Source organism: Leiobunum rupestre, chromosome 6, assembly GCF_980474605.1.
Source record: "Leiobunum rupestre chromosome 6, qqLeiRupe1.1.hap1, whole genome shotgun sequence".
NCBI classification, from domain to species: Eukaryota; Metazoa; Arthropoda; class Arachnida; order Opiliones; family Sclerosomatidae; genus Leiobunum; species Leiobunum rupestre.
Genome location: NC_143389.1, coordinates 12,450,805 through 12,476,472, shown reverse-complemented (window position 1 = coordinate 12,476,472; position 25,668 = coordinate 12,450,805). Strand labels below are relative to the sequence as shown.

Genomic DNA, 25,668 nt, shown 5'->3' with positions numbered 1-25,668 from the left:
GATTAGTAGTCTTTTAGAATTTGCTAGTTGAATTTTGAGCCACACCATCTCGCTGGTAATTTCAAGGTCGGTGCGTCTCACGGCTTTGATAGATTTATTGTATATTATTAGTGTTCTTCCCCCCCCCCTGGTCATATTAGTTGCGTAGTGGTCTGCTCTCTCACATACTAGGTTAGATTGGATGAAATCGGAGTTAAAATATGCGCTGTTTAAATTAGCTTCAGTTAGACAGACGACATCCAACCCCTCATCTAGTAGATTAGTATATAAGTCATTTAATTTGCTTTGTATTAGTACTTTGATGTCGTTAGTCGTGGTATCGGGCTTGAATCTAGTGGCGAAGACTGCTGTTTTTTTTTTTCAGTATTGTTATCTGTTCCGATTGGGTGCTTGGTAGGTAGGGTTATCCGAGTGGCCGATAATGATGTTAGTGTCTACTCTGGGCTTTGTCAGTGGGTTACGTTGAGATGAATTTTTCGTCCTCCTGTTTTAGTTAAGTTATGTCTTTTTCTTTTAGTAACGTCGGACCAGGTGTCAATTTCCTCCTCTCGAGTCTGAATATTTTTTAAATAATTTTTACGGCTGTTTCTGAAGGATCGATGGCGGCTTGCTTTGCTATATTAGTGTCAGTTTCCTGGAGGGCAGTAGATATGTCGGAGTGATTAGAAATTACGAGGTCGATGATCTTGGAGGAATGGATTAAATTATCTTCAGTAGTTTAATTTCGCCAATGGCTCTATTTAGGTGTTAGAGATCTTCATGGTTTGAATTGAAAAGGTTACTTGTTAGGTTGATTTTGATAGATTTTTCAAATTCGCCAACAGTTTTATTGATATTTCCCACGTTAGTTTTCCTTATTCCCATGACCTCTGAATGTAGGGTGGTTAATTCTTCGATTATGACCTTTGAGGTTGCATGTGCGTTAGCACCAACAATAGATATCAGCATTTTAATTGGTAGTAGTTGGTTGCTGATCTGATTGTTTATTACTTTTGTTAATTTTCCTGTTAGTTCGTGCGATAGCTTCTTTAGTAAAAAAGTTAGGATTTCGTTAGCACTTGGCTGCTCGCTGGTTAGTTGTACTTCTGGCTGATAAGTTGCGTTATTCGATGAAATAATGGAGGCGCTATTGAAGATCTCTTAGGAATTAAGGCTTCTGTTGGTTTGGCTATCGGAACTGAGATTTAAGACAGGAGATGATTTCGCTGAAGTGCTAAGTGGAACGTGCTGGCTCTTCGTAACATCTTTTGAGGATAAGCAATTTTCACATTGGTATTGACTGGATTTAGTGTTGATGAAAAGCTGGTAGTCTTTGTCGGTTAAAGTAGAGCAGAATACCTTAGGGCCGCAGTGGGTTCGCTTATTACAGATTTGACAGGGTATAGCTGTTTGTTTAACATAGATATGTTGTTTGCATGATATACAGAGATCTGATGCGGGAGCCATGTTAGAATTAAAGAATAAGCAGTAAATGTAATATAGCCTTTAAGAGCAACTGAACAACTATCCTAGGTTTGACCAAGGCTTACGGTGTATTTTTATATTAATGATTAAAGTGCTTGGGAATGGATATTATATAATATGGGCCTAGTCTAAAAATATGTTTTTAAAAACTTATACCGTAGAATCTAATGGCTAAAATTCATGATATTCGTACTTCTGACCACAGTTTCCTTAAAACTTCGAAGGGTCCTTTACAAAAAAAACCGTCGGAGGCGCGAAAAAAAAATGTAAAAGTTCAAATTTGCCGCAATTTGCGTATGGTACTTATTTTTCGGTGATTTCGCAGGTTCACTCGATGGAGTGGTTGGGCCAGGAACACTGGATACTGATGACTGATGACGGTGGTAAGTAGAGGTAAGTAATTAACCTAATCTTCTTTTTATTTTTACAGGTACCGGAGGGCTCCACTTGAATTCTTCTACACCGGGAACACAGTATACTAATGGAGCAATGAAGGCTTCTACACCGGGAACAAAGGATACTGATGGAGCAATGAAGGCTTCTACACCAGGAGCACAGAATACTGATGGAGCAATGAAGGCTTCTACACCGGGAACACAGGTTACTGATGGAGCAATGAAGGCTTCTACACCAGGAACACAGGATACTGACGGAGCAATGAAGGCTTCTACACCAGGAACACAGGATACAGATGGAGCAATGAAGGCTTCTACACCGGGAACACAGGATACTGATGGAGCAATGAAGGCTTCTACACCGGGAACACAGGATACTGATAGAGCAATGAAGGCTTCTACACCGGGAACACATGATACTGATAGAGCAATGAAGGCTTCTACACCGGGAACACAGGATACTGATGGAGCAATGAAGGCGTCTACACCGATAACACAGGATACTGATGGAGCAATGAAGGCTTCTACACCGGGAACACAGGATACTGATGGAGCAATGAAGGCTTCTACACCGGGTACACAGGATATTGATGGAGCAATGAAGGCTTCTACACCGGGAACACAGGTTACTGATGGAGCAATGAAGGCTTCTACACCGGGAACACAGGATACTGATGGAGCAATGAAGGCTTTTACACCGGGAAAAAACAAAAATCAAATTTAATTTTAAAGAATTGACTCCACCAAGTGGATGGTCTATGCAATTTTTAGAAAGTGGTGTCTCATTTACTAAACACAGAAATAGACTAATAGTGTTATCGTGCGAATTCTTTTTAAATGAATCCATTGGTGAGCGAATTTCCGTATCCATCAATGCATTGAGTAAAAACATTCCATACACCAAAATTGTGCAAAGTCTAAAAATTGACAACAATAGTGACATTTTCAATTTCTTGGCAAGATTAAACCATTTTAAAATCTGTTCTGGCAATGATCACCAAATTCTTGTTAGTCTTCACAAAACCAGGCGCCCAAACAATCATAAAACCAATAGCAATTATGGTGATAATTCAAAATATGTATACAGTAACCGATGTGAATGTCTGATTGAAAGTGAATAAGTGCGATGTGTTGCGTACAAGAAATATCGTTCTAGCTTACGAACCTTGCGTTTACGTAGCAATTTAAGCTGTGGCTAATCTGAAAGCAGAAGGTTAAACTAAGTCACGAAAAGCTAAGGAAAAAATCAAGACCAAATTTGTTTTATCTCTAAATGGGAAGAAAGAAATGTCCAAGTTAAAGCTCCAATTTAAACAAAAATGAAAAACTTGGTTCTTTCATGTCCATTTTCATCAAACAGCAATTAAAGGCATTGTAAAGATCAAAACATGGAATGAGGTGGGGCAGCTTCTTCCTAAAATGGTGTTTGAATATAAAATACAAATCGAAATCTTCATACGAATCTCTAAGAATATCTGGAATCATCGTGCTTCCATCATCAAGAACCTTGTATAATCACGATCATACTACGAGAAACAAGATGCATTTCGCGAAATGGTTGATACAACGAACATCGATAATCTTCCCGAATACCAAAAATACTTTGTACTGTTATTAGATGAAATGTCAATTAAGCCAGACTTTAGTTGTCACAGAGATTCTGGGTGCATGACCGGTTTCATTGATATCAATGATCATCATAACATGCTGGATGTTATCGAGCGAACAGTAAATGAGGTACCTACACCACCTCTTGCAACAAGTACACTCCAGTTTATGATTCGTGGCATCGCAAGCAATATCAGAATTCCCTTTGCCCATTTTCTAACGAATGATGCTACGAGTGCCGAACTGTATTCTGTCATTTGGGAAGCTATTGCCTTTTAGGAAAATAACGGTTTTAGAATTTTAGCCGTGGTTCGAGATGGTGCTGCGACAAATCGCAAATTCTTTCGTATGTGTTCCAGTTAAGAAAATTAAAAAAACGTTCCTTTTGTGAACCAAAATATTTATGCAGCTGACGAAGAAAGGGATATATACTTCATTTCTGACCCTCCAGATCTCATCAAAACGGTACGCAACTGTTTCAGTAACTCTGGTGCACATTCTAAGGCTCGTGCTTTGTCAAAAATGGGGGAGGAGATAGCTTGGAAAGTTATCGAGCGAATTTATTACAGTCAATTAAGAATGAAAGGCCAATTCAAGAATGTTTCTAAGCTAACTTACGCTCATGTTTTCTTAAATGCATATTCGAAGATGAGAGTCAATTTAGCTGCTCAAGCTATGAGCGAAACCGTGGCATCTGCAATCGAATTTATATTCCCAGAGAATAAATACCATGAAACTATAAAATTTATACGGACATTTAATAACTTTTTCGACTTATGCAATGTTCAGAATTGCTCCGAATCTTCAAGGAAATGAAAACCCAACTAAATCGTCGTTGATAATGATAACGATGAGCGATTAAAAGCAATTACGAATATTTCTATACTTCAATTACATTTGTATTTATGCATTTTAGTGGCTAGAAGAAGATTTCATTATATTTAGACGATTGTGAGAAAAGCGTCGCGAATCAACCAGGGGAATACACAAAAAGTGAAAGAAGCAAGATGCTTTTGAGTGCGTCAAGTATTGAAGGATTAAAAAAGGCTGGTATGGCTATGATTACTTGCTAGATAAATTAATAATCAGTGTACCAAACTACTTAGTTGTTTTCTTAATTACAGTCATTTCAACGGTTTTAATATTGTGAAATTTCTTCTCAACAAAGGAGCGAAATATGTTTTGACACAGCACCTGACTCAGGACCCGCTTGAACAATATTTTGGTAGACAACGATGTGCAGGTGGACGAAACTGTAATCCTTCAGTTACCCTTTTTTAAGCGAATATGGATAAGCTGAAAGCGTTATCAGGGCTTGTTATGAAAGCCGTTAACGGCAACACTACAATTTCTGACAAGAAAATAGTTTGATTCTTTTCAAAGTTTAAAACTTATATTTTACTTTAAAAATCTTCAAAAACAAATTAAAACAATGATGTGAAAGACAATATTTTTCTCACTTAGGATATATTTTTCTCACTTAGGATATCACTTAATATAAAATTAATTTTAATTCATTTTAGAGTTCATTAATCTTATTACTTATGGCAATTTAGGAACATTTAGTTTAGTACTCTGCATGCGGAACTGCTTGGGGTCCTAGGAAAACCTCTGTAGGAAAGAACTCGTAAAAAAGTTCAAAATCAGGGTCCCAATTTAAGAAGCTATAATCATAATTGTCTTGAATTTAACTACGCTCTCGCACAAGGAGGAACTTGACTTGAGGAACTTGCCGGTATAAATTTTGGAAGAGGTCTACATCAGTGTCTCCATTTAAGAAGCTATAATCGCAATTGTCAACATCGGAATGATAATTGGAATTGATCACAATTGAACTTTAAGATGAGCTGTTAGACTTAATTTCTGGAAGGTGAAAAGAAGGTATTTCGTTTAATGGTAATGGTTTTGTCAATCTCATTGTTTTAGTAAATTGTTTTCTTTAAGGTTCCTTTTTGTTCTCCTTTCTTGTAGAAGATTTTAAAACTTTTCCTAGACTTTTTCTGGGCGAGTTTCGCTTTTCAGATTCTTGACTCTTTTCCTTGAGAGACTTACGCAAGGTCTTTTTCGCTTTTATGGTGGCTTTTGTTTCACACTGAAATTGTTCCAATATATCTTTAACAAGGCATTTTCCTCTGACATTTAGAAAAACATCGAGAAGTTTCAAGTGTCAGCTTTGTCGTACATATTAGTCCATCTTTTAACTACCTCGTCATTTTAGATCACATGTTTTATTGTTTTGTTTTTTAAGTTCTCATGTCGTATTGTTTTAACGTCGGTCACATACCCCAAGTCTGCGATATATTTTACGTTTTATTATTGCAAAAAATTGATCTGTAATAGCCAATAAATCACCCCTCGATAATTTGGCTGTCCAGGCATCCGCTGGGTCCATGGATATATCTTCCGGGAAATAAGCATAGTTCGGCATTTTGGATATGTTCTGAAATAATTTTGTTTTGGATATTTATCTTGCAAAAGATGACGAAAACCTTGATTTTTCCTTTCGCTCTTCATTATTTGATATCTTTCTTTTAAAAAAGCGTCCTTTGTAGTGTCTTTTAATTTCAAAGTGTCCACTTTATCTTGAAGAAAAGGCAGAAGAACGACATTATGACCATCGTTGATTTTTGTTAAAAACGTAACAACAGCATCTTTATCTATTCTAAATTCAAATGTCTTACTTTCTAGCTCCATGAAAGTCATATGTAAAAAATGGTGTGCAGCAGCTAAATAATTAATAAGTTAAATAAACGTTAGTAAATGGGTATTAAAATTAAAATTAAGACTTAAATTTCAATTGAAGAGACATCAGAGAGAATTTAGATAATCTCCGTCACCTTCGAGCCAAAATTTCAAATTGGTTGCCCAACCACTCACATTTTGCCCCCCTACTTTCGGGGGCGGGATTCATAACGTCATACCGGAAACAAACCTGGTCTGTGGAGTCGGTTTAGAGCTACGTTTTTCCTCCCACTTGTCACTCCCTATCTAAATTATCTCTGCTCTAACTTACTCATGAATCCATAATTGTACAAAGCTAGGAGGGAGATAAGCACATAATCCTTGTGTTGAGGAAGTCGAATGTAGCTTATACTAAACCATACTTTGGTAATTTTTACTAATGTTTCTTAATTTGAACTGGGAATTCTATGTCCTAATTTATTTACTAGATTTCAAAGCGCAGGCTTTATATTACTATAAAGGCGTTAATTTAGTATTGTTAGGCCCCCTAACAGTACACTTGTTTTAATTTTTGGGGTTTACAATTTTAGGTTTCCCGTAGAAAACTAAACTTTTTGGAAAATCTGTCCACACCTCATTGTGTTACATGCCCGTGTTCAGATGATAGAACCAAAATAAGAGATACTGGGAGGTTTACGTGCAGTGCCAGCAGTGAAACTGAATATTTTAATGTTGCAGCTGCGTGCCACACGGTTATGCCAATTTTTACGTATTGTTATAGAAAATCAGTTGCAAACGGAAGCGTCAATCATGGAGTTCAGGTTGACACCGCTGCAGTATCTATCAATACTTTGAATGATTACTCCTGCAAAGATTTTTTTAAATTGTCAATTGGTGACCAAATACTACTACTATTAATGCGCTTGCAACTTGGGCTAATTTTGCCAATCTTTGTTTTTGTATTTCAGTTTCAAAAACCATGGTATCAGACATTTTTAGTATTTGGTTACCCATAATGAAGGACAAATGAAAGAACTCATTTTTTAGCTTCCACGATAAACAATACAGCATACCATGCCAAATCATTTAGAGACAAGTACCCTAAGACAACTTGTATTATAGATTTTGCTGAGGTGTTTGTGCAAATACCAAAACAAATAAGGGCAAGAGCTCAAACCTTTAGTTCCTTTAAGCATAATAACATATTTTTGGTTGGTAAAGCACCTACTGGATATTTAATGATTGTATCCGAGTGTTTTGGTGGACGAGTGAGTGATGAAAGAATAGTTTTGAAGTCAGCAATACTGTAATATTTTCTGTCGGGAGATCAATTAATTGCAGACTTGGGATTAATCGTTGGAATGGAAGTTGCAATCAATCAAGCCACCTTAAACATGCCTGCATTTACTAAAAGTAATGTGATCAAGATGTGGTGCCATATCAAGAATGAAGTTTTACAGAATACTTAAAAATGTGTTTGCCATTAAAAGTTTAATTAGGAACGCAGACTTATATTGTTAGGATCGTATAATTGTAATTGGATAACCCGTCGGTAGAGGGTGCCCATGTTAAGAAAAGATCATCGTAGAGAAAGCACAGACGATACAGAGGCACTTCCCTACGCGTAAGCTCGCGTATAATAAGTCCGGTGCGTACCTAATAAGTTGTACAAATATGTATCTAAATAAATAGTGTTATCGATATTAAGTGTGTTAATTGTTAGAAATATTAAACCTAAGAAATTGGCGACGTAAAGTGGATATAAACCGAATATTTTTTACGCCTCGTTCGATAACTTTCTAGCCCAGTCGCGACAAACACGTCGACGCGCCGCCATTTTCAGCGAGAGGGTAGAAAGCTGAAGCCGAAAGCGATGAACACGTTGCCGCGACGCCACTTCGAGAATTCCCGGCACCACGACGCCGATCTCCGAGTAAAGCCTCAACAAAACAAAAACGACAACAATATCACTATGGCTTCAGCAAATGGACAATTTCCGGAATTTAATGAAAAGGACACGCCGTGGACCATTTATAAAGAGCGTTTGAAGTATTACAAAAGAAGTATGCGTCATTGTTACATTTTGTTGGGACAACAACGTTCTCGTTACTAAGAGAAGTTGCCTGACAAGTCCTATGATGAATTGACCAAAATTTTAACTGATCACTACGAGCCAATTCCTTCTGATATTGCTGAAAGGTGAAAGTTTTATAAGCGTAATCTATTGGGCAATACATGTCGGCGTTACGAAAAATGACGGAATTCTATGGAAACGGTTGAACATGATTCAACAGTGATAAAAGGTCAGAAATCGGATGATTCGTCTGTTAATAACATTTATCAACATAGCACAAGCAAACAACGGTCACAGTCACGCTCCAGTCAATAACGCATACCTGCTCGCTCCAGCAATGCATCTCAGGGATTGAATAGAAAATGCAGAAGATGCCTCGGTACGAACCACTTTGACTGGGAATGTATGTTTAAACAAGCTGAATGCTACAAATGTCACCGGATCGGACATTTAAGTAAAGCATGTCGGAGTGAAAATCAAGCTGGTCAACTACCGAAGAACACTACGTCAACTCAAAGTCATCGAAATAATCGTCAACGTAGACGACGTAATAAACATTCATCAAATGCGTCCAAGCAACAGACCAATCAAGTACCGGAATCTGGAATCTCCACAACGACAAGTACGAGGTCGAATTTAGAATATGATGTTTGGTTTCACATTGAAGAGGAACAGCCACAACCGATTAAAGTTACTTGTCTGGTAAACAACTTACCAATCACATTCAAAGTCGATACGGTATCAGGACACACTCATTCCTGAATCCTTCAAAGCGTTAATACCGAACCTTGGATCTTCAGCCAAGAGTGCAATTAATCTGTCTTCGTTCTCTGACCATGCAGTCAATATTCTAGGTCAGACGACGGTAAAAGCCACGTATGAGCGATTCCTTTCGGATTGCGATCGGTCTGTGTTTGGGGGCCCGCATCTTGGTGCCACACACGTGTAATTGTGGTGCCCAGGTTGACCCTTACGGGACACACGGCCTGAGCTGTAAGAAGAGTTCAGGACGGCTTTCCAGGCACGGCGCCGTTAATGATATTCTTAAACGTGCTCTGGTTTCTGTGGGTGTTCCATTCATTCTGGAGCCTCCGGGTCTCTCCTGCGACGACGGGAAGTGGTTGATGGAATGCTCCTTGTTCCATGGACCGGCGGAAAATCGTTGGTGTGGGTCCTTACCTGCACTGACCCTTTGGCTCCGTCCTATTTGGCGTCTTCGTTCGCAGCCCCTCTCTGGGCCGCCACCTAGGCTGAGTCGAAGAAAAAAGCGAAGTCCTCCGGGCTTGAACACCGATATTTGTTTAAAGCAGTGGTGGTTGAATGTCTCGGCTCCTTCGGCCGCGACGGTTTGGCTTTCATTCTATTGGTCGTCGAATTCGGGAAGCTACCGGGGAGTCGCGTTCCACGTCCTTTTTGACTCAGCGGATAGCAATCGCAATACAGCGGGGTAATGCCGCGTCGGTGTTGAACACTTTTCCGCCCGGCACCTCCCTCTCGGAATATCTTTATTACCTGTAATGCCATTTTTTTGTCCTTCTATGTAAATTATCTTTATAATAAATAGTTTTTAACGTTATGATATCTGATAGGGTATACTACTTACGATCAATAGCCCTTTCTATAAAATCCTAGGACCGCAGAGGCTCTCGGGATAACATTATTTTCAAACGCTCTAAATGGCGTCTGCTATAATTTCTGTAGAGTTTCTCCGGTTCATGTATTTGAAACTCAGGGAGATCTTGTCTGTGATATTTTTTACGAAATGTTTATATATAGTAGCCATTTTATTTTAAAAAAATAATGATTTTACTGTTGTTGAGCGGTGCATAATTAATTATATTGCTAATATGGAAAGTTTAAAGTGAGAGAAAAATCTTAAAATGTAATAAACGGATTAGAAGACCAAGGGTTAAACACTTATGTTGAATGATTGAATCATAATAATGGATTATCCATTATCAAGGTTTGTATTATTTAGTTATCTTTAATTTTAAGATAATGTGCGTTAATTTAATTTTAATTTTTTCAATTGTAGTTATAACCTTAATATTAGCAGTATTAATGATGACGTCAATAATGAAACTACAGTTAGAAATGCTAATACCATGTTGGATGTTTGCGAAACAACTGTAAATAACTTTCCAAGTACGAGGGCCTAGAAAATCGATACCTATTCAGAGCCGTTGCCATTGAAACTCTGGGCTCCTTCGGGTGCTACGGCTTGGCATTGGTTCACTCCATCGGTCGGAAAATTCTTGAGGTAACCGGTGAGACGCGTTCCGTCGAATATCTCATTTATTTCTTTCAAGAAGTTTTCAATTGTGAAACCCCGATCAGCCATAACTCCATCAAATGGATCCAACAAATCTACTATCCCACATTGTCTGGTAATTTCGATATCCGACATTCTCCCTGGGACTAAGTCCGACACAAAACTTACAAAACCATTTGGTGTTATACCAATGAGGCCCTTGGCCGTATTACGGGATTTATACGAGGACCAAGTGTCACTTTGGGTTGTGTAATCATTCGGATTCTGAATGAACAGTTCCGTCGCATCAATAATTACCCTCGTGGTTGGGTACAACTTTTTAAACTCCTCTGGCATATGTTCATCTATAATTTTCCTCGAGGGCCATAATTTTAACAGTGTCAACCTTTTCTCCAATAGATAAAACCATGTAATGCAAATATTTGAAACGGTTGAAACTGATACACTGAACCTATAGGCTAGATCTTCCTCAAACATTCCCACTTTAATAGTTGATCCTTATAGTCTAGCACCATAGGACGTCCTTTATTACTTCCATCGTGACGATCAGTTTTCCTATCATAACCTCTCGAACTATTGTAAAAAATTAAGCTTGATAAATCAGGTTCAAGATATTTATAGAGGTCATCTAAGTCGTCCATGTCTTCAAAACCGGTGTAAAATTTAAGCATTGACGAAGTAGATATCTGGTCTAAAGAAAATCTCGAGACTTGGTTTCTTTTCCTGAATTTACAGTTGATCACGCAAGTCTTTATTTTATTTTTCCAATGTTGAAAGTCTTCCTTTCAGTAATTTCAGCTCTGTGTTTTCATAAGCAAGGTTTTCTTTTGAATCTCCATTTCATTAAAAAAAATTATTTCATATTTTCTTGCGTTAATGCTGAAATATTTTCTACCATCGTAATTAACAAATCTATTGTACTTCTTTGGCTTTTCACTCTTTTTGAGAGATGATCAAAGTCTTTATTCAAGCTGTATCCATGCTCTATAAAATATTTTATTACATTCTTCTTCAAGATACTACAAAATTAAAAAATTAAAAATATTTACCAGTAGCAGTAGCCTCTTCTATGTTAGAGTTGGTTTCTAATTTGTTGAAGTGTTGTGGCAAATTTACTCGATTTTGGTTGGGGAACTCGATGAAGTTGGCAACTTCACAAAATGATTCCGGTAATAATGTCAAATCTTCTTTACACATCTTATGATAGAACAGCTTCGGGAGATTCTGACCGTAGCTTCTACTACCCGTTGCACTAAAATGGTATCCGCACACTGTTTGATGTTGTGATCCAATCACTGCACGCCTGGGAGTACCCCATAGTCTCTTTACATTGGGATTTTCCACATCATTAGTGTTTTCTTTAATTAAATTTATCCATTGTTGTCTAAGAGCTTCATCACGGGGGAAAGCACTGAGCGTCACATTTTTATTTGCAGCACGATATGAACTGGTTTTGCAGCCAGGTACGCAACATTCCTATACCTCTCAATATAAAGGTGTCTTGTTTGTAAAACGTGCTTGATGGAACATACATTTATATTTTATACCTTAGGATAATTTAATTTAATTATTTTAAAGAATAAAGCTAATGATAGTGTTTAGTAGTTGGTAGATCGCTTTCAGAAAGTTTTATATAACAGCGGAGGACACCGAGAGCCAATAAAAATAAAGAGGTTCATTTTTACTAATATAGATGGCAGGAGCGGAAATTTGTGACATATAACTACCACATTCACGTGACCTAGGTTCTTTTATGTAAAGAGCTATTCTTTAGGCAGTGAATTCAACTAAGACAATTGTTTTAAAATCTGGTTGGCACACAATTGCATTGAAAATTACCTATTTTATTCTCCAAATATTTAAATAAACGATTTTTATTTAAATACATTTCCAAAAGAGTACTTATGACGTTTCAAATACTATTGAAACAGAAATGGACATAAAAAGGTAAATTTATAGTTGGAAAATGATTGGACAGTCATAAAACATATCAAGGTGAGGTCATTTAAGTATTTTTATAAGACTAATTACCAATCACCTTTTTATGCATTGTTGTGCCAAACCTAGTTATACTTGTAGCATGGACCTAAAAAAGTCTAAAATGTAAGTTATACTTAAATACTGAATCTTCTGAGTCTCAAGTTTATTATTATTTAACTATATAATATTATAATAGCGGGGTTCGTCGAGGTCAGTCGCATTGCATTTCGCTCTCTATTTTTATCTTCTAATTTGACGATAACGATACTAGTCATGCCTAATGATAAATGTTTGATTTGCGAAAAGGATTTAATAAATCCTAAGGACATTATACAATGTAAAGGTAGCTGTTCCGGGTATTTTCATGCAACTTGCACATCTATACGCTCTGAAGAAAATTTAAGGAAGTTGGGGGGAAAAAAGACCTCCTGGAAATGTGAAGGCTGCAGAACTGGACCTGTTGAAGATGTTAATTTGTCAGTTAATAACCCTGATGACCTGGATACGGCAAGTCATAAATTAATTCTACTACAAATAAATCAGAAGTTATGCAAATTAGACAAAATCGAAAATAATTTATCAGAGTTTGAAGAAGCTATTAACTTCTGCTCGAATAAAATCGATGATTTTACAAACCAATTTCAAAGTCAAGCTAATATAATCACCGCGCTAAAAAAAGATAACGAAGGTCTACAAAATAAGATGCAAATTTTAAATGATAAAGTAACTCTATTAGAATCTAGAGTAGACGAACTTGATCAAGAGAGACTATAATCCACGTTTAATATTACTGGTGTTAAAGAAACGATGAATGAATCAACCTTATCTATTGTCCTAGCTTTAACAGAGTTATTAGGAGTGCAGGCCAATAAAAAAGACTTAAGAACTATAAATCGATACCCGTTTAAACCATCGGCAAATTTTGAAATTAAAAATCCACGTATTATTGTTGTACAATTTTTGTCTGTAGAAATTCAAAATCTTATTGTTGACGCTTTAAAAAAAATAAGATCTAAAGGTCTATTAGCTCAAGATATTCATAAAGAATTGGGAAATCAAAAAATATATGTAAATGATCATTTAACTCCAGCCCTCAGAAAGGTTTTTTATGAAACAAAACAATTTGCTCTAAAGAATAAGTTTAGTTTTTATTGGATTACAAGAGGAAAGGTTTTTTTAAGAAAAAAAGAAGGAGAACGAGCTTTCAGGATAAAAAATTTGAAATAACCTTATTTTTATTTCAAAAAAGGAAAAAAAAATGTTTAAAAAAATATAAATAGACATGTTTGATCCTATAACAAAACTTACTAAAACTTTAACAATTGATGAATATTCTAAGATACTTAATATTGATTCTAGATTGACTATACTTCAGCAAAATATTAGAAGTTTAACAAAAAAAATTGATACCTTTTTATTAACACTTGTTCAATTAAAAAACAATTTGATATAATAATATTAACTGAAGGTTGGCTCGAGGGTAAGGACCCCCGTTATTTTAGCTTACCTGGCTATAATTCTTATAATACAACGGTATTTATAAATCAAAATGATGGATTGCTTATATTCATAAAAAAATTCATTTAGTGTTAATTGTGTAAAAATTAAGATTGGGGAAGTATCTTGTTTAAAGTTTGATATCTCTAGAACGGACTGGAGTCACTCTTTTCGGTGTCTAGCTATCTATAGATCTCCAAACTCTAACCTACAAAATTTTATTCTTGGACTTGAAGCCGAAATTTCATCTTACAGAATGGTAAAAAATGTAGTCTTAATTGGTGACATTAATATAAACACTAAAGATACTAATAACGAAAATACAAATGAATACCTAGACATTCTGAATTCATACAGCTATGCTGATTACATAAATGATTACACTAGACACTCGGGTGACTCTAAGTCTTGTCTTGATCACATTTTTATAAAATCGATACCAAGTATAAAAATTAATTCTTGTATATTGGAGACGAATATAACTGATCACCATGCTACGGTTTTAGGTATAGACTTTAAAAGCGTTAAATCGCATATAGAGAAAGAAAGAAATTATGAAACAGTCATGATAGATTATGATAAATTAAAAATGCTATTAACCATTAATGCCTTCATTGAAACTATGAACTTTTACGTAAATTTAGCGAAAAGAAAAAAAGTCTTAATTAAAAAAATGCATAAAATTAAACCTTGGATCTCGAACGGTCTTATCAAAAGTATTGGTAAGAGAGAAGAATTAAGAACACAATTAAAAAAAGAACCTTTCAATGAAAATCTCAAGCAAACATACTTGAAATATAAAAATACATTAAGACTGTTAAGCAGAACTATTATGCTAAAAAAAATGATAATGTGGTGCACGATAATGCAAAAGTTTGGAAAGTAATACGGGACATTTCAACCCCCGACTATAAAAACGAAATGATATTGAAACAATTTTTGTAAAAAATAAGCATTTAAATATGAAAAATGATTCTAAAGAGATTTTAAATTCTTTTAATGAATATTTTGCAAATGTGGGTAAAAACATTGCTAAAAATATAGATGGAAATACTTACCAAAATATAAATTCTAATTACGCTCATTCGTTCTTTTTAAAACCTGTAACTGTAGATGATATTAAAAAATCTATTGGGGAATTAAAAAATACGAAATCGCAAGGAATTGATAAAATAACCTCTAGTATGTTAAAAAAGAATATTGATTATATTGCTTCCCCATTATCGCACGTTATAAATTTAAGCTTTTCCTCGGGAATTTTCCCAAATGTTTGTAAATATGCAGAAATTGTACCAGTGCATAAAAATGGCCCTAAAGACATACTCTCTAATTATCGACATATCTCTACCCAGAAAACACAAATCGTCCCTGGGACGTCCCAGCATGGTCCTTAGAGCCCAGCTTGGTCCCGTCCAAAATTCGTCCTACGGGACGAATAACGGACGTCCCATTTTAGTCCTCGTAGAACCAATTTCGTGACATCCGATATTCAGCCCAATCGACGTCGCATGGATCTCCACTATTCGTCCGAAATGTTTCGTCCATCAATGCTATCTAGAGGCGCGTTTATCAGCAATTAATTTTAATTTTTTTTCACCTGTATTTGTATTTGAGCTGATAATGATTAATGAACCACAAAATATTAATTTTATTAAGAATATTATTATTTAAATTTACGAGTTTATTTAACGTGAATTAATGAAATTACGTGTTAAATCAAAACTACTTAATTATTTAATTAATTTTTTCTGTTCTTAATTTTTATATTTTTTTATATTATTATTTTCTTAATTTTTATTTCCATTATTTTCATTTGATGAATTATTTCTACAATCACAGCCAATTACTGCGAAAAAGCTGATCTAAGTTGGCCGAGCTAAAGTCCTTTTAAAATATCTGGTAGCCCAGTTTGTAGTTTCTTTTGTACGACGCCATTACTCGATAGTTTGGAATCGGTCACCATAAAGTACATAATGCGTTCTACACAAACGTTAAAGATTATAACATAGTAATCTCTAGTATTGCTGATAATATATCATAAGAGTAAGTATTTTATTAAAAAATAATGTTTGATCAAAGCAGTGATGGGCGCGCTCGAATCTTTTGATACTTTCGGGATACGAGATGATACTCAGTTCAACAAAAAAAAAATAAAAATTATCCGAATTTTATATGATCTCTTTAGGTAGAAAATGAGCGCGGTAGAATAATGAAATTAAATTTATGAAAGTTACCTTTACGGAAAATATACGTTCCTCACTTAGGCCAGCGAAATAATGATACCAAATAGAGCTAGTGCTGCCATCTTTTGCTTTTGAAATATTCCGATAGATTTTTTGTAATTTCTCTTTCTGTTTGTTTGATATTGAAAGGAAACACTTTAGCGCCATCTAGCCATCACGGAATATAATATATGAACGGTTAACCTCTGTTCATGGATACCAAAATATATCTGAAACCCCCATATTGTAATGTGAGAGAGTGGAGGCGAGCGGCGGCGCTATATGAATATGATGAGTGCGGGGAATCAGGAGGGCCCAGAGGGGTAGATTTTGAAAAACTGGGGGAGGGGCAGTCTCAGAATATGATCACGTGATTTTCACGCCGATCGCCTAGCTGATTTAGAGAAAAAGGGTGGGAATAAATACCTTGGTGTTGGTCCTCTTCTTCCCCCCAATATGTATGTTGGCAAAAATATGACTTGCTCTCTCGAAAGATCGTCACCACCCCTCCGCCCACTCCCCACGCAGCTTTGGTTTTTTTATCTACATTTCGCTGATGTTTTCATCGCAAAACGTTTTGCTGGGGGTTCTATTTTTTTTTAAGTTGCTGAACTAGCGCAAGAAGCCCAGCGGTCCTATATTGTTAGATCTATCCTATATTATCCAGTAAATTCATATATTTATATATTTTTTTTACGGTTCTATAATTTTGGCTGGTATAGGTTTCCGATATATTCCGAAACACTAATTTAGCGGAGTAATCGCCACCAAAACTATCTAAAAATTTAAACAGTAAAAACGCGAACAAGTAATGAGAACAAGAAGTGGGGGGAAAAACTAAGCGTTAATGGGGTAAAATATGCGGTACTTCGGCCGATAGGCCTTCAAGGCGAAAACATTAATTAATAAAAATATTATCCTGAAGGCTATAATTATAATTGGTTTAAAAAAATATTATTTTACGATAAGGATTTTCACTTTTAACTGGGCTGGATCCCTGCTAGCGGGAAATATTACCGTTAATTGGTGGATCTTAAAATTCATTTTGCGCGTAAAAATACGCCGCTATGTTAGGGTATAAAAGCAAGTAAATAAGCCTGCTATACCTCATGATGTAAAGGTAGTGTCGCGCGCAAATACGCAATTACCGAAAATATATGTCTGTCTATCACATGCTAATTTATTACCCGACTAATATCGATGTTTTTGTTGACAGGGTTTTAATGTTAGATTCTTGCAGATTCAGTACTTAATTATGCTTTTGTATTTGTTAATACGTTATTGTCAAAAGTCATTCATTCATCTAAAGATGTTAATTAAAGGTTTAATTTATTAATTATTTCGTCATTGTTACGGTAACCATTATCTCAAATTGAATTCCGTTTAACTTCGCAAAAAATATTTTATCTGATTAGATATTGTCTTGTCTAAGATGTCTGAGTCACTAAATTGAATTAGGCCTGCGTAACAATCAATGTTCAATTACATTTACAAACATGATTATTATTTTTATACAGTAGACTAGTAGTTATTTAAACAAAAGCCTTAAGCCCCATTTTCAATCACGATTTTTCCGCACAAAAATCACGCTTTTGCGTCAAAACCAACCACAAGAAGCTTCTCTATTGGCTTTTTTTGTCACGAGAAGCAGATATCTAAATGGATTTGATATAGGCTTATTTTGAAATAAAAGCGCGTCAAAAAAGCAAAAGCCCCCCCCCCCTTACGCCGCCACTAGAGATAAAGGGGTGAACCACTCGGGGTGAATCGTCATTCCTTCGTCCGCTCGGCGTCCGTGAACAACGTTTTTGGGACTCTGTTCCGAAACTAAAACTAAAACTTATTATCATTCTATTTCCCTCCGGAATCCAATAGGTTCGCGCGCGAACTTATCTCATTCTCATAGGGTGTCAGACTGCCAGTGGAAATTGTGGAACTCGGCTGTGTCGGCACTCGGCTCGCGCTGTAAAGTTGTAAATCTTGTAAACTAACTTAAACGTAAACTGTCCTAAAGGCACAGGAAACTTGAAAATAAAGGTATTTATAAAATTTTAATCTATAGTGTATAATTTATTAATATCAGTAAAATCAGATACCTAATTAGCATTAATCTAGTAAATATTTTTTAAACCAGGGCAATTGATTGAATTGAAGAACAAAAATAGTACAACTGTGAACTGTCACAGTTAAAAAATTACGAGAGGACAACAGTGCGCAACCCTAGTGCTCTGTTCTGTTACAGACTGAATCCTCAATCCTTTTATCATGGTCTGAGATCTATCAGGAGGTCATGGCGTACAATTTATCCAACTCCTAATATTTTCAATAAAATGATGAAACGAGAACGCGATAGTCAGTCGAATTCACCAACAGGCACAGCAGATCAACAAATCAATCTCATACGATCATCAAAAAAGGTAGATTTCCAAGAAGAAATTCTTGAACCAGAAAATGCATTTGACATCATGGCAGCTGATGGTGATGGAGTTAACGTGGTTAAAGAAATATGGAACGAAAAAATTTTTCTACCTCAGAATTCTAGTAATTTGGACGCCGAAAAACATAATTATTCCAGTAATTTAAGTCAAGAGGCTACCGAAAGTAAATCAAGTCAGGACTCTCAAGAGACTAAGGAATCTGATGATTTTTCTGAAGTTAAAGTCATGTCAAGTGGTGATGTTATTGAAAAAGGGTCTCTTGATGACCCAAAGATGGCGAGTAATGAATCAGGTTCTGGAAATTCCGACCAAATGTTTAAGAAAACTGAGAAAATTGTTGTTCTACAAGAATATACTAAAAACTTTTCTTCTACCAATCTTGGTAAAAAGTTTCAAAACCATTACAACTACCGTGGACATGTTTTGGATGAGAAGAACGTGGTAAAGAAACTCATTTTGACATGTAAATATTGCAACAATGATTATCGATCAAACTCCAAAAATACTGTGAGCAACTTCAAACGTCATTGTGAGGTACTTATATTAATTAGATTTTAAAAACTAATTAACATGTTCATATTTTTAATGTTTAATTTGTTTTTCAGTCTCAGCATCCAGAGGCAACTTGGATCGATATGAAACGAAAACTAGAAGATGCTGGACTGGTGTCAATTTAAAACTACATTATTTCAAAAGTTCCAAAACTAACTCATCATGACATTCTGCAAAAGCGATATCGAAGAGCAGTTTTGGACTTAATTGCACTTGATAATTTGCACTAACTGTAACTGAGGGGAAAGGGTTCAAAATGCTCATTAATCTTCTAAATCCATCCATCAACACTCTATCACGAACATCTATCAGTCGAGATTTAGAAACTGAATTTACTCAAAGAATTTTCCCATATTTGAAAAATCTGATTGATGGTGTAGAAGATGGTGCTATTCACCTCACTCTGGATATATGGAGCTCGCGAATGAGAAAAGGCATACTGGGTGTGAGAGCCCACTTCATTGGCAGTAACTGGTCACTCGTCAAAAAAACTATTGGGTTTAGCCTTTTTGATGAAAAACACACTGGTGATAATATCAGAGCTAAAGTTGAAAACATCTTTCAAGCAGTAGGCTTAAAACATGGTCAAGTGAGTAGAAATTTTTGGACTCATTTTCTACACGATTGATAATTTGATATTATAAATTTATATTTGTCTTTTAGATTGGCAAAATAGTAGCAGATAACGCATCTAATATCACAAAAGCTTTTCAAGTTCGGGATGTCACTCTAGATGACTTTCTCGCTGAATTAGAGGAACATGGACTTTGTGATGAAGATGATGATGGAGCATTTGTAGAAGAAGAATATGACGATGATAGATGTATTACTGCTTATGATTTTACTTCAAATTATCTTAGTAAAAAATTAATAATTTTAACAGATTTTGATGAGTATGAACCTGAATTGACATGTTTATCTTGGGACCGGAAACGTTGCACTGCGCACACATTGCAATTGGCAATAAATACGGCATTGAAAAATGATAAACGAGTAGATGAGCTGGTAAAGTATGTGACAAAGATCATAAACTTTTTCAGAAAGTCACCAAAATATACAGGTAACGTAAACACTTTTATGGTAACTTTTTCTTTGTTTAATATATTATTTCTAAACTTTATTCCTTTGTTTAATATATTTCTAAACTTTTAGCCAACCTTGTGGCAAAGGCAAAACTGGATTTCAAATTACCAGTTAACACCAGGTGGAACTCTGTTCTGTTCGCTTTGGAAAGATTTCAAAATGTAACTATTTAGTTGATTGAGCTTGGCTGCTGTAAAAGTGTTTGATTAATCTGATTTCTAGGATGACATATTTTTTGCTGCGCAACAAATTATGGTGGGGGCACTGTCTGATCGAAAAATGTCCGTGCAGCCGCCGAAATCTATCAATAAGTAAAAAAATAAATTTCTCTGATATTTTTATGACATTTTAAAGGTATAATCGTTGTTTTTCTCTTAGAGCATTAGTAGAAGACCTTGTGAAAATCCTGAAACCCCTACAAATGGCAACAGACTATCTTCAGGGAGATGGCGTAACATCAATCTTAAGATGGATAATTGGATTATTGCAAACTTGAAACATGCAGTTTTTAAAAAAGTTTTTTACGAAAATTGCGTTTGTCGTTTGTCTACTCTTAAGCAAAAGAGCTTATTTACATATGTGATATGAATGTGATTGGTAGCAAAAGTTCCATTAAATAAAATGATATTTTTGCAGTGATGATATGATAGTCAAATTTATTTCTAAAGGAATATATGAAATTGAAAAATTCGCTGTGATTATTAAGAAAATTGATATGATAATATTTGAAACACTAGAGTATTTATAAAGACTTCGAAATATACTGAATTATACTTTCGAAAACGTATGAAAGAAACTAACAATTTGAGATTATACTTAACTGAGGCTTAAAGGATATGAATGATATATTACTTTTACTAGTGCTAATAAAATTTTAGAAAATCTTAAACATTTTTAATTTAAAGTAAGTTGAAAAGAAAGTGAAAGAAACTAATTCGCAAAAGCTCTAAAAACCAAACATACTGAATGATTTTGCTGCCATCTGTATGTCGAAATTGATCAAATGAAATGAAATTTAAAAAAAAACTGATAGTGAAAATGAGAAAGATAGATAGCTACTGCCATCTATGTACAAAGATATGAAATAGATGGATAGGAAAAACATTTGTGCATCACTGGATCAAAGTCTATTCATTTTGGACCTGTACATGTTTCAATTTAACTTTTTAAGTTTATTATTCATTACTCTCACTGAGTGGTTCGCCTAAAGCTTTATTTCATTTTGTTATATTTTATATATTGGATTTGGAATTCCAAAAGTAAGATTTGCGTTGAATTCAGGGGCGGCTCAAGGGCCGGGCAACCCGGGCAACTGCCCGGGGCGCCGGTTTGAGAGGGGCGCCGAAATTGAGTTGTGAGCCTTTTTGGTTTACCAAGAATCGGATTTGTTTATAAAAATTTTAATGAAAGCATAACATAATTTGAAAAATCTTTAGCTAATTGGAAATACAAACTGTTTTACCAACCAAAATGTCCAACATCGTCGATGAACGTTTTTTGCGACTATTTTTTTACAATAGTAAATAAACCATAAAATTACGGTGCATAGTTTTGACGGATAAAGCATTTTCCTGGTATTTTCATTATAAACCAGGGTATATAATATGAAGAAGAAAAAGTGGTTGGGCGATAGTACAAGAATAGAAGGGTGTCAGAATTTTTAGCCCGGTGTACCTAGCAACAGGGGCCATACCACCGGAAGCCTATCATCATAGTGCCCTACGCCAGTGTCCCCAAGCCCGGACAGGTGACAAATCCAGCGAGGGGCTAGCCAGTAAGAATTTGCCTGTACACCAATTACGTAATCAATAATGAGTACAGATGAGTACACATGATTACGATGAGTACAGACCGATTACGATGAGTACAGAATGATTAGGATGATAACATAATGATTACGATGAGTAAACTGGCAACCCAAATCTTTAAAATTGTTACAGATGAGTAATTAAGTACGGGGTAATTCCAATGAATACGCGTGATTACAGATGAGTACGAAAATTACAAATGATTACGGGATTACAAATGAGTTCAAAAGATTACCGAATATTACAGTTAGGGTGAACACCGATTACGGGAAGTGGTTAGCCCCTCGGGTAGTAGTACCCTACTACTGATGGTTGCACCTTTGACGCAAACCACTCAACCCAGCAGAAGGTGCAGCAATGGGTGGACCAATCCTCACTTCGCACACAGCCGTGGGATTAAGAGTGGATGCTATAGCAACTCCAGCCTACCTACGTAGGTAAAGAGTCATACCCTTTGGAGAGAGCTCCTAAAGGGGAACGACGGGAACACAGCGGTCCACATAAAACGGGCACAGCTGGCACCGGAGATCCCGGTGCGACTCCAAAAGGCCGAGAAACAGGAACAGAATTATCAAAATTATTTTAAGCACTAGAGGAAGGTTCAGCCTAATAATAAAAATATAATTCAATTATGTAATTGTTAATCGTTGAACGAAAAAGAGGCTTTTACTGTATTCTTCCCCCTTAATCTGTCGTGTGTCCGTGGTTAGCGTTAGTCACTTCTATTTTAAGCGCACGCGCAGAAAGCCATTTATTAGTTTCAGTTAAATAGTTTTAGTTAGATAGATATTAATTAGAGACACGTTGAATTGAATTAAGATTATAAAAAAAGGAAATTAAGAGAAGCCGTTGAAGCAGAAAAGAAAGCGACAGCTTAAAAAAAGTTCTTAAGTGTAGGCCTTAAAAAATCCCGCCAAATACTGTTTTAATTAAGTTGTTAAAGCAATAAAGCGTTCTATCAAATAGGCCTAAAACCGGCCAAACGTTTCATACAGACTATAGAGCTAGTTCATCAGGACTAACAAAGTTTGTTATTCTTTGGTTTAAGAGGATTTGGCTTATATCCTGTCTTCATATTAATATTTTAGAGACGTACCTTTAAGCATATGTAACATAATTGCTCAGTAGTATGCCACTGTACCTTTATTCTATTCAAAAATCTTCACTAACGGTTTGTTTCACCACGAACCAGTAAAAAGGTGGACTACGTTAGATTTTAACCTTTTTATCCATCCTAGTAATTTTGGGAATCACATTATTGGCTACTAACATATTTATTTAAGCCAATGGAAAACCTCTAAATTGAGAAGGAATTTTTTGCGTCGGAATTTTAGTCAGCCCAATGTAGCTTTATTGAAATTTATAAACTCGCTCGGTTTGTGCGGATGAAGTTAAATACTGAGTAGTTTAGAAAAATAAAAGGAAAATGACCAATACGGTTCGGTTCAGAGATCACTTTAGGAAAATGAAATAAGTAGTCGAAGTGGGATATTCCACCAGCGTTATTAAATCCCATACCAAGCCTAGAAGAGTTAGGCCTAGGCTCAAAAGAATCTGCAAAGACTCCAACCTTATAGATGCGCCAGAAAAGATCAACCTGAATTTCAACTATTTTTTCCAATAAACCTGCTTCTTTTATTTGACAATGCAAATATATTTTAGAACGTGAGTCTCCGAGAACTTAATAAATTGGCAAAATAATTACATTAGCAGAACTTGACACTATATTTTAGCTCCCAAGCCTTGGTTGTTCAAACCGGTTTGTTTACTAAAATAATGGCCGTCGGTTTATCAGACGTAAAGCTATTGGGAGAGTTTCGTTTGGCCGACTTCTCATTTGGCCGACCACAAAATACACGTTACGCCGACTGTCCATTTGGCCGACTGCACATTTGTCCGACTGAGAAGTCGGTCATATGGACAGTCGGCCAAATGGACTGCTCATTTGACCGACTGAACATTTGTCCGACTGAGAATTCGGCCGAATGGGCAATCGGCCAAATGGACAGTGCATTAGACCGACTGCTCATTTTTCCGACTACTCATTTAGCCGACTACTCATTTTTCCGACTACTCATTTAGCCGACTACTCATTTAGCCGACTGCTCGTTTGGCCGACTGCTCATTTGGCCGACTACTCGTTTGGCCGACTACTCGTTTGGCCGACTACTCGTTTGGCCGACTACTCATTTGGCCGACTCATTTGGTCAAACGAGCAGTCGGTCAAACGAGCAGTTGCCAAACGAGCAGTTGGCCAAACGAGCAGTTGGCCAAACGAGCAGTCGGTCAAATGAGTAGTCGGACAAATGAGCAGTCGGTCAAACGGGCTGCTCATTTGGCCGACCAGAATTTCAGCTAAAAGAGTAGTCGGCCAAATGAGTAGTCGGCCTAATGAGTAGTCGGCCATATGGTCTGCTCATTTGGCCGACCGAAAAGTCGACCAAATGAGCTGTTGGCCAAATGGGCATTCGGACATATGAGCAGTCGGCCAAATGAAAAGTCGGTCAAATGAGGAGTCGGCCAAATGCACCCCACCCAAGCTATTTGGGCGACGGTATTATCGGCATTTGAGATTCGATGACGTCAAATATGACATAAAAGATGATATCAAATATTACGAAGGGTATGTATGACGCAATATCTGTGAAACAAACCGTTAGTGAAGAAATAATGCTAGTGGCATACTTATGAGTAATTATGTTACATATGCTTTTAGGAGTGGTAGCCTGTAGGAGGGACCCTAGGTATTGAAGTACGTTTGGGGTTAAGAATATTTTCATGATCTAAGTTTCTTTTTAAACCCATGGATTTGAGACTAGTATTTTGCTTATTTACACAAAGTATTGAGAAAGTGATTAAAGGGATTATTTATTGTTATGAAAACGGTAAATTTATAACATGGACATGGTTATGTTTTTTACCGGGGAGGGGGGTAGTTTAATTTAGTCTCAAAATAAAAGGGGCGCCAAAACTCCCCCTTGCCCGGGTGTATAAAATTTCTTGAGCCGGCCCTGGTTGAATTCTCCGAATGTTAGGGAAGGTTCGCTGTTTTTAAAGTTCATTTTGGACCTGTACATGTTTCAATTTAACTTTTTAAGTTTATTATTCATTACTCTCACTGAACGGTTCGCCTAAAGCTTTATTTCATTTTGTTATATTTTGTATATTGAATTTGGAATTCCAAAAGTAAGATTTGCGTGTAATTCTCCGAATGTTAGGGAAGGTTCGCTGTTTTTAAAGTTCATTTTGGACCTGTACATGTTTCAATTTAACTTTTTAAGTTTATTATTCATCACTCTCAATGAGTGGTTCGCCTAAAGCTTTATTTCATTTTGTTATATTTTGTATATTGAATTTGGAATTCCAAAAGTAAGATTTGCGTTGAATTCTCCGAATGTTAGGGAAGGTTCGCTGTTTTTAAAGTTCATTTTGGACCTGTACATGTTTCAATTTAACTTTTTAAGTTTATTATTCATTACTCTCACTGAACGGTTCGCCTAAAGCTTTATTTTATACTGTGATAATTTATATAGTTAAATTGTAATTCCAAAAGTAAGATTTGCGTGTAATTCTCCGAATGTTAGGGAAGGTTC

General features: G+C 36.0%; 1 protein-coding gene across 1 annotated transcript; it reads right to left on the bottom strand.

The window, feature by feature from the left end:
• Positions 1-10,393: 10,393 nt before the first annotated feature.
• LOC149939289 (uncharacterized) lies at positions 10,394-11,692 on the bottom strand. Its single transcript, XM_090179102.1, has 3 exons — positions 11,545-11,692; positions 11,028-11,138; positions 10,394-10,977 (listed from the first exon to the last, which is right to left on the bottom strand). The coding sequence occupies exons 1-3, from the start codon at positions 11,690-11,692 to the stop codon at positions 10,394-10,396; spliced, it is 843 nt and encodes a 280-aa protein (XP_090035228.1).
• Between the last annotated feature and the right edge of the window lie 13,976 nt (positions 11,693-25,668).

What these genes read in the sequence shown, in the direction of transcription:
- LOC149939289 (XM_090179102.1), bottom strand. Translation starts at nt 11,692, where the DNA reads ATGTGTAAAGAAGATTTGACATTATTACCGGAATCATTTTGTGAAGTT. An exon ending in AGAAGAGGCTACTGCTACTG is followed by an intron (nt 11,139 to 11,544) that starts GTAAATATTTTT and finishes CCGGTTTTGAAG; the next exon opens with ACATGGACGACTTAGATGAC. An exon ending in AACTGATCGTCACGATGGAA is followed by an intron (nt 10,978 to 11,027) that starts GTAATAAAGGAC and finishes CAACTATTAAAG; the next exon opens with TGGGAATGTTTGAGGAAGAT.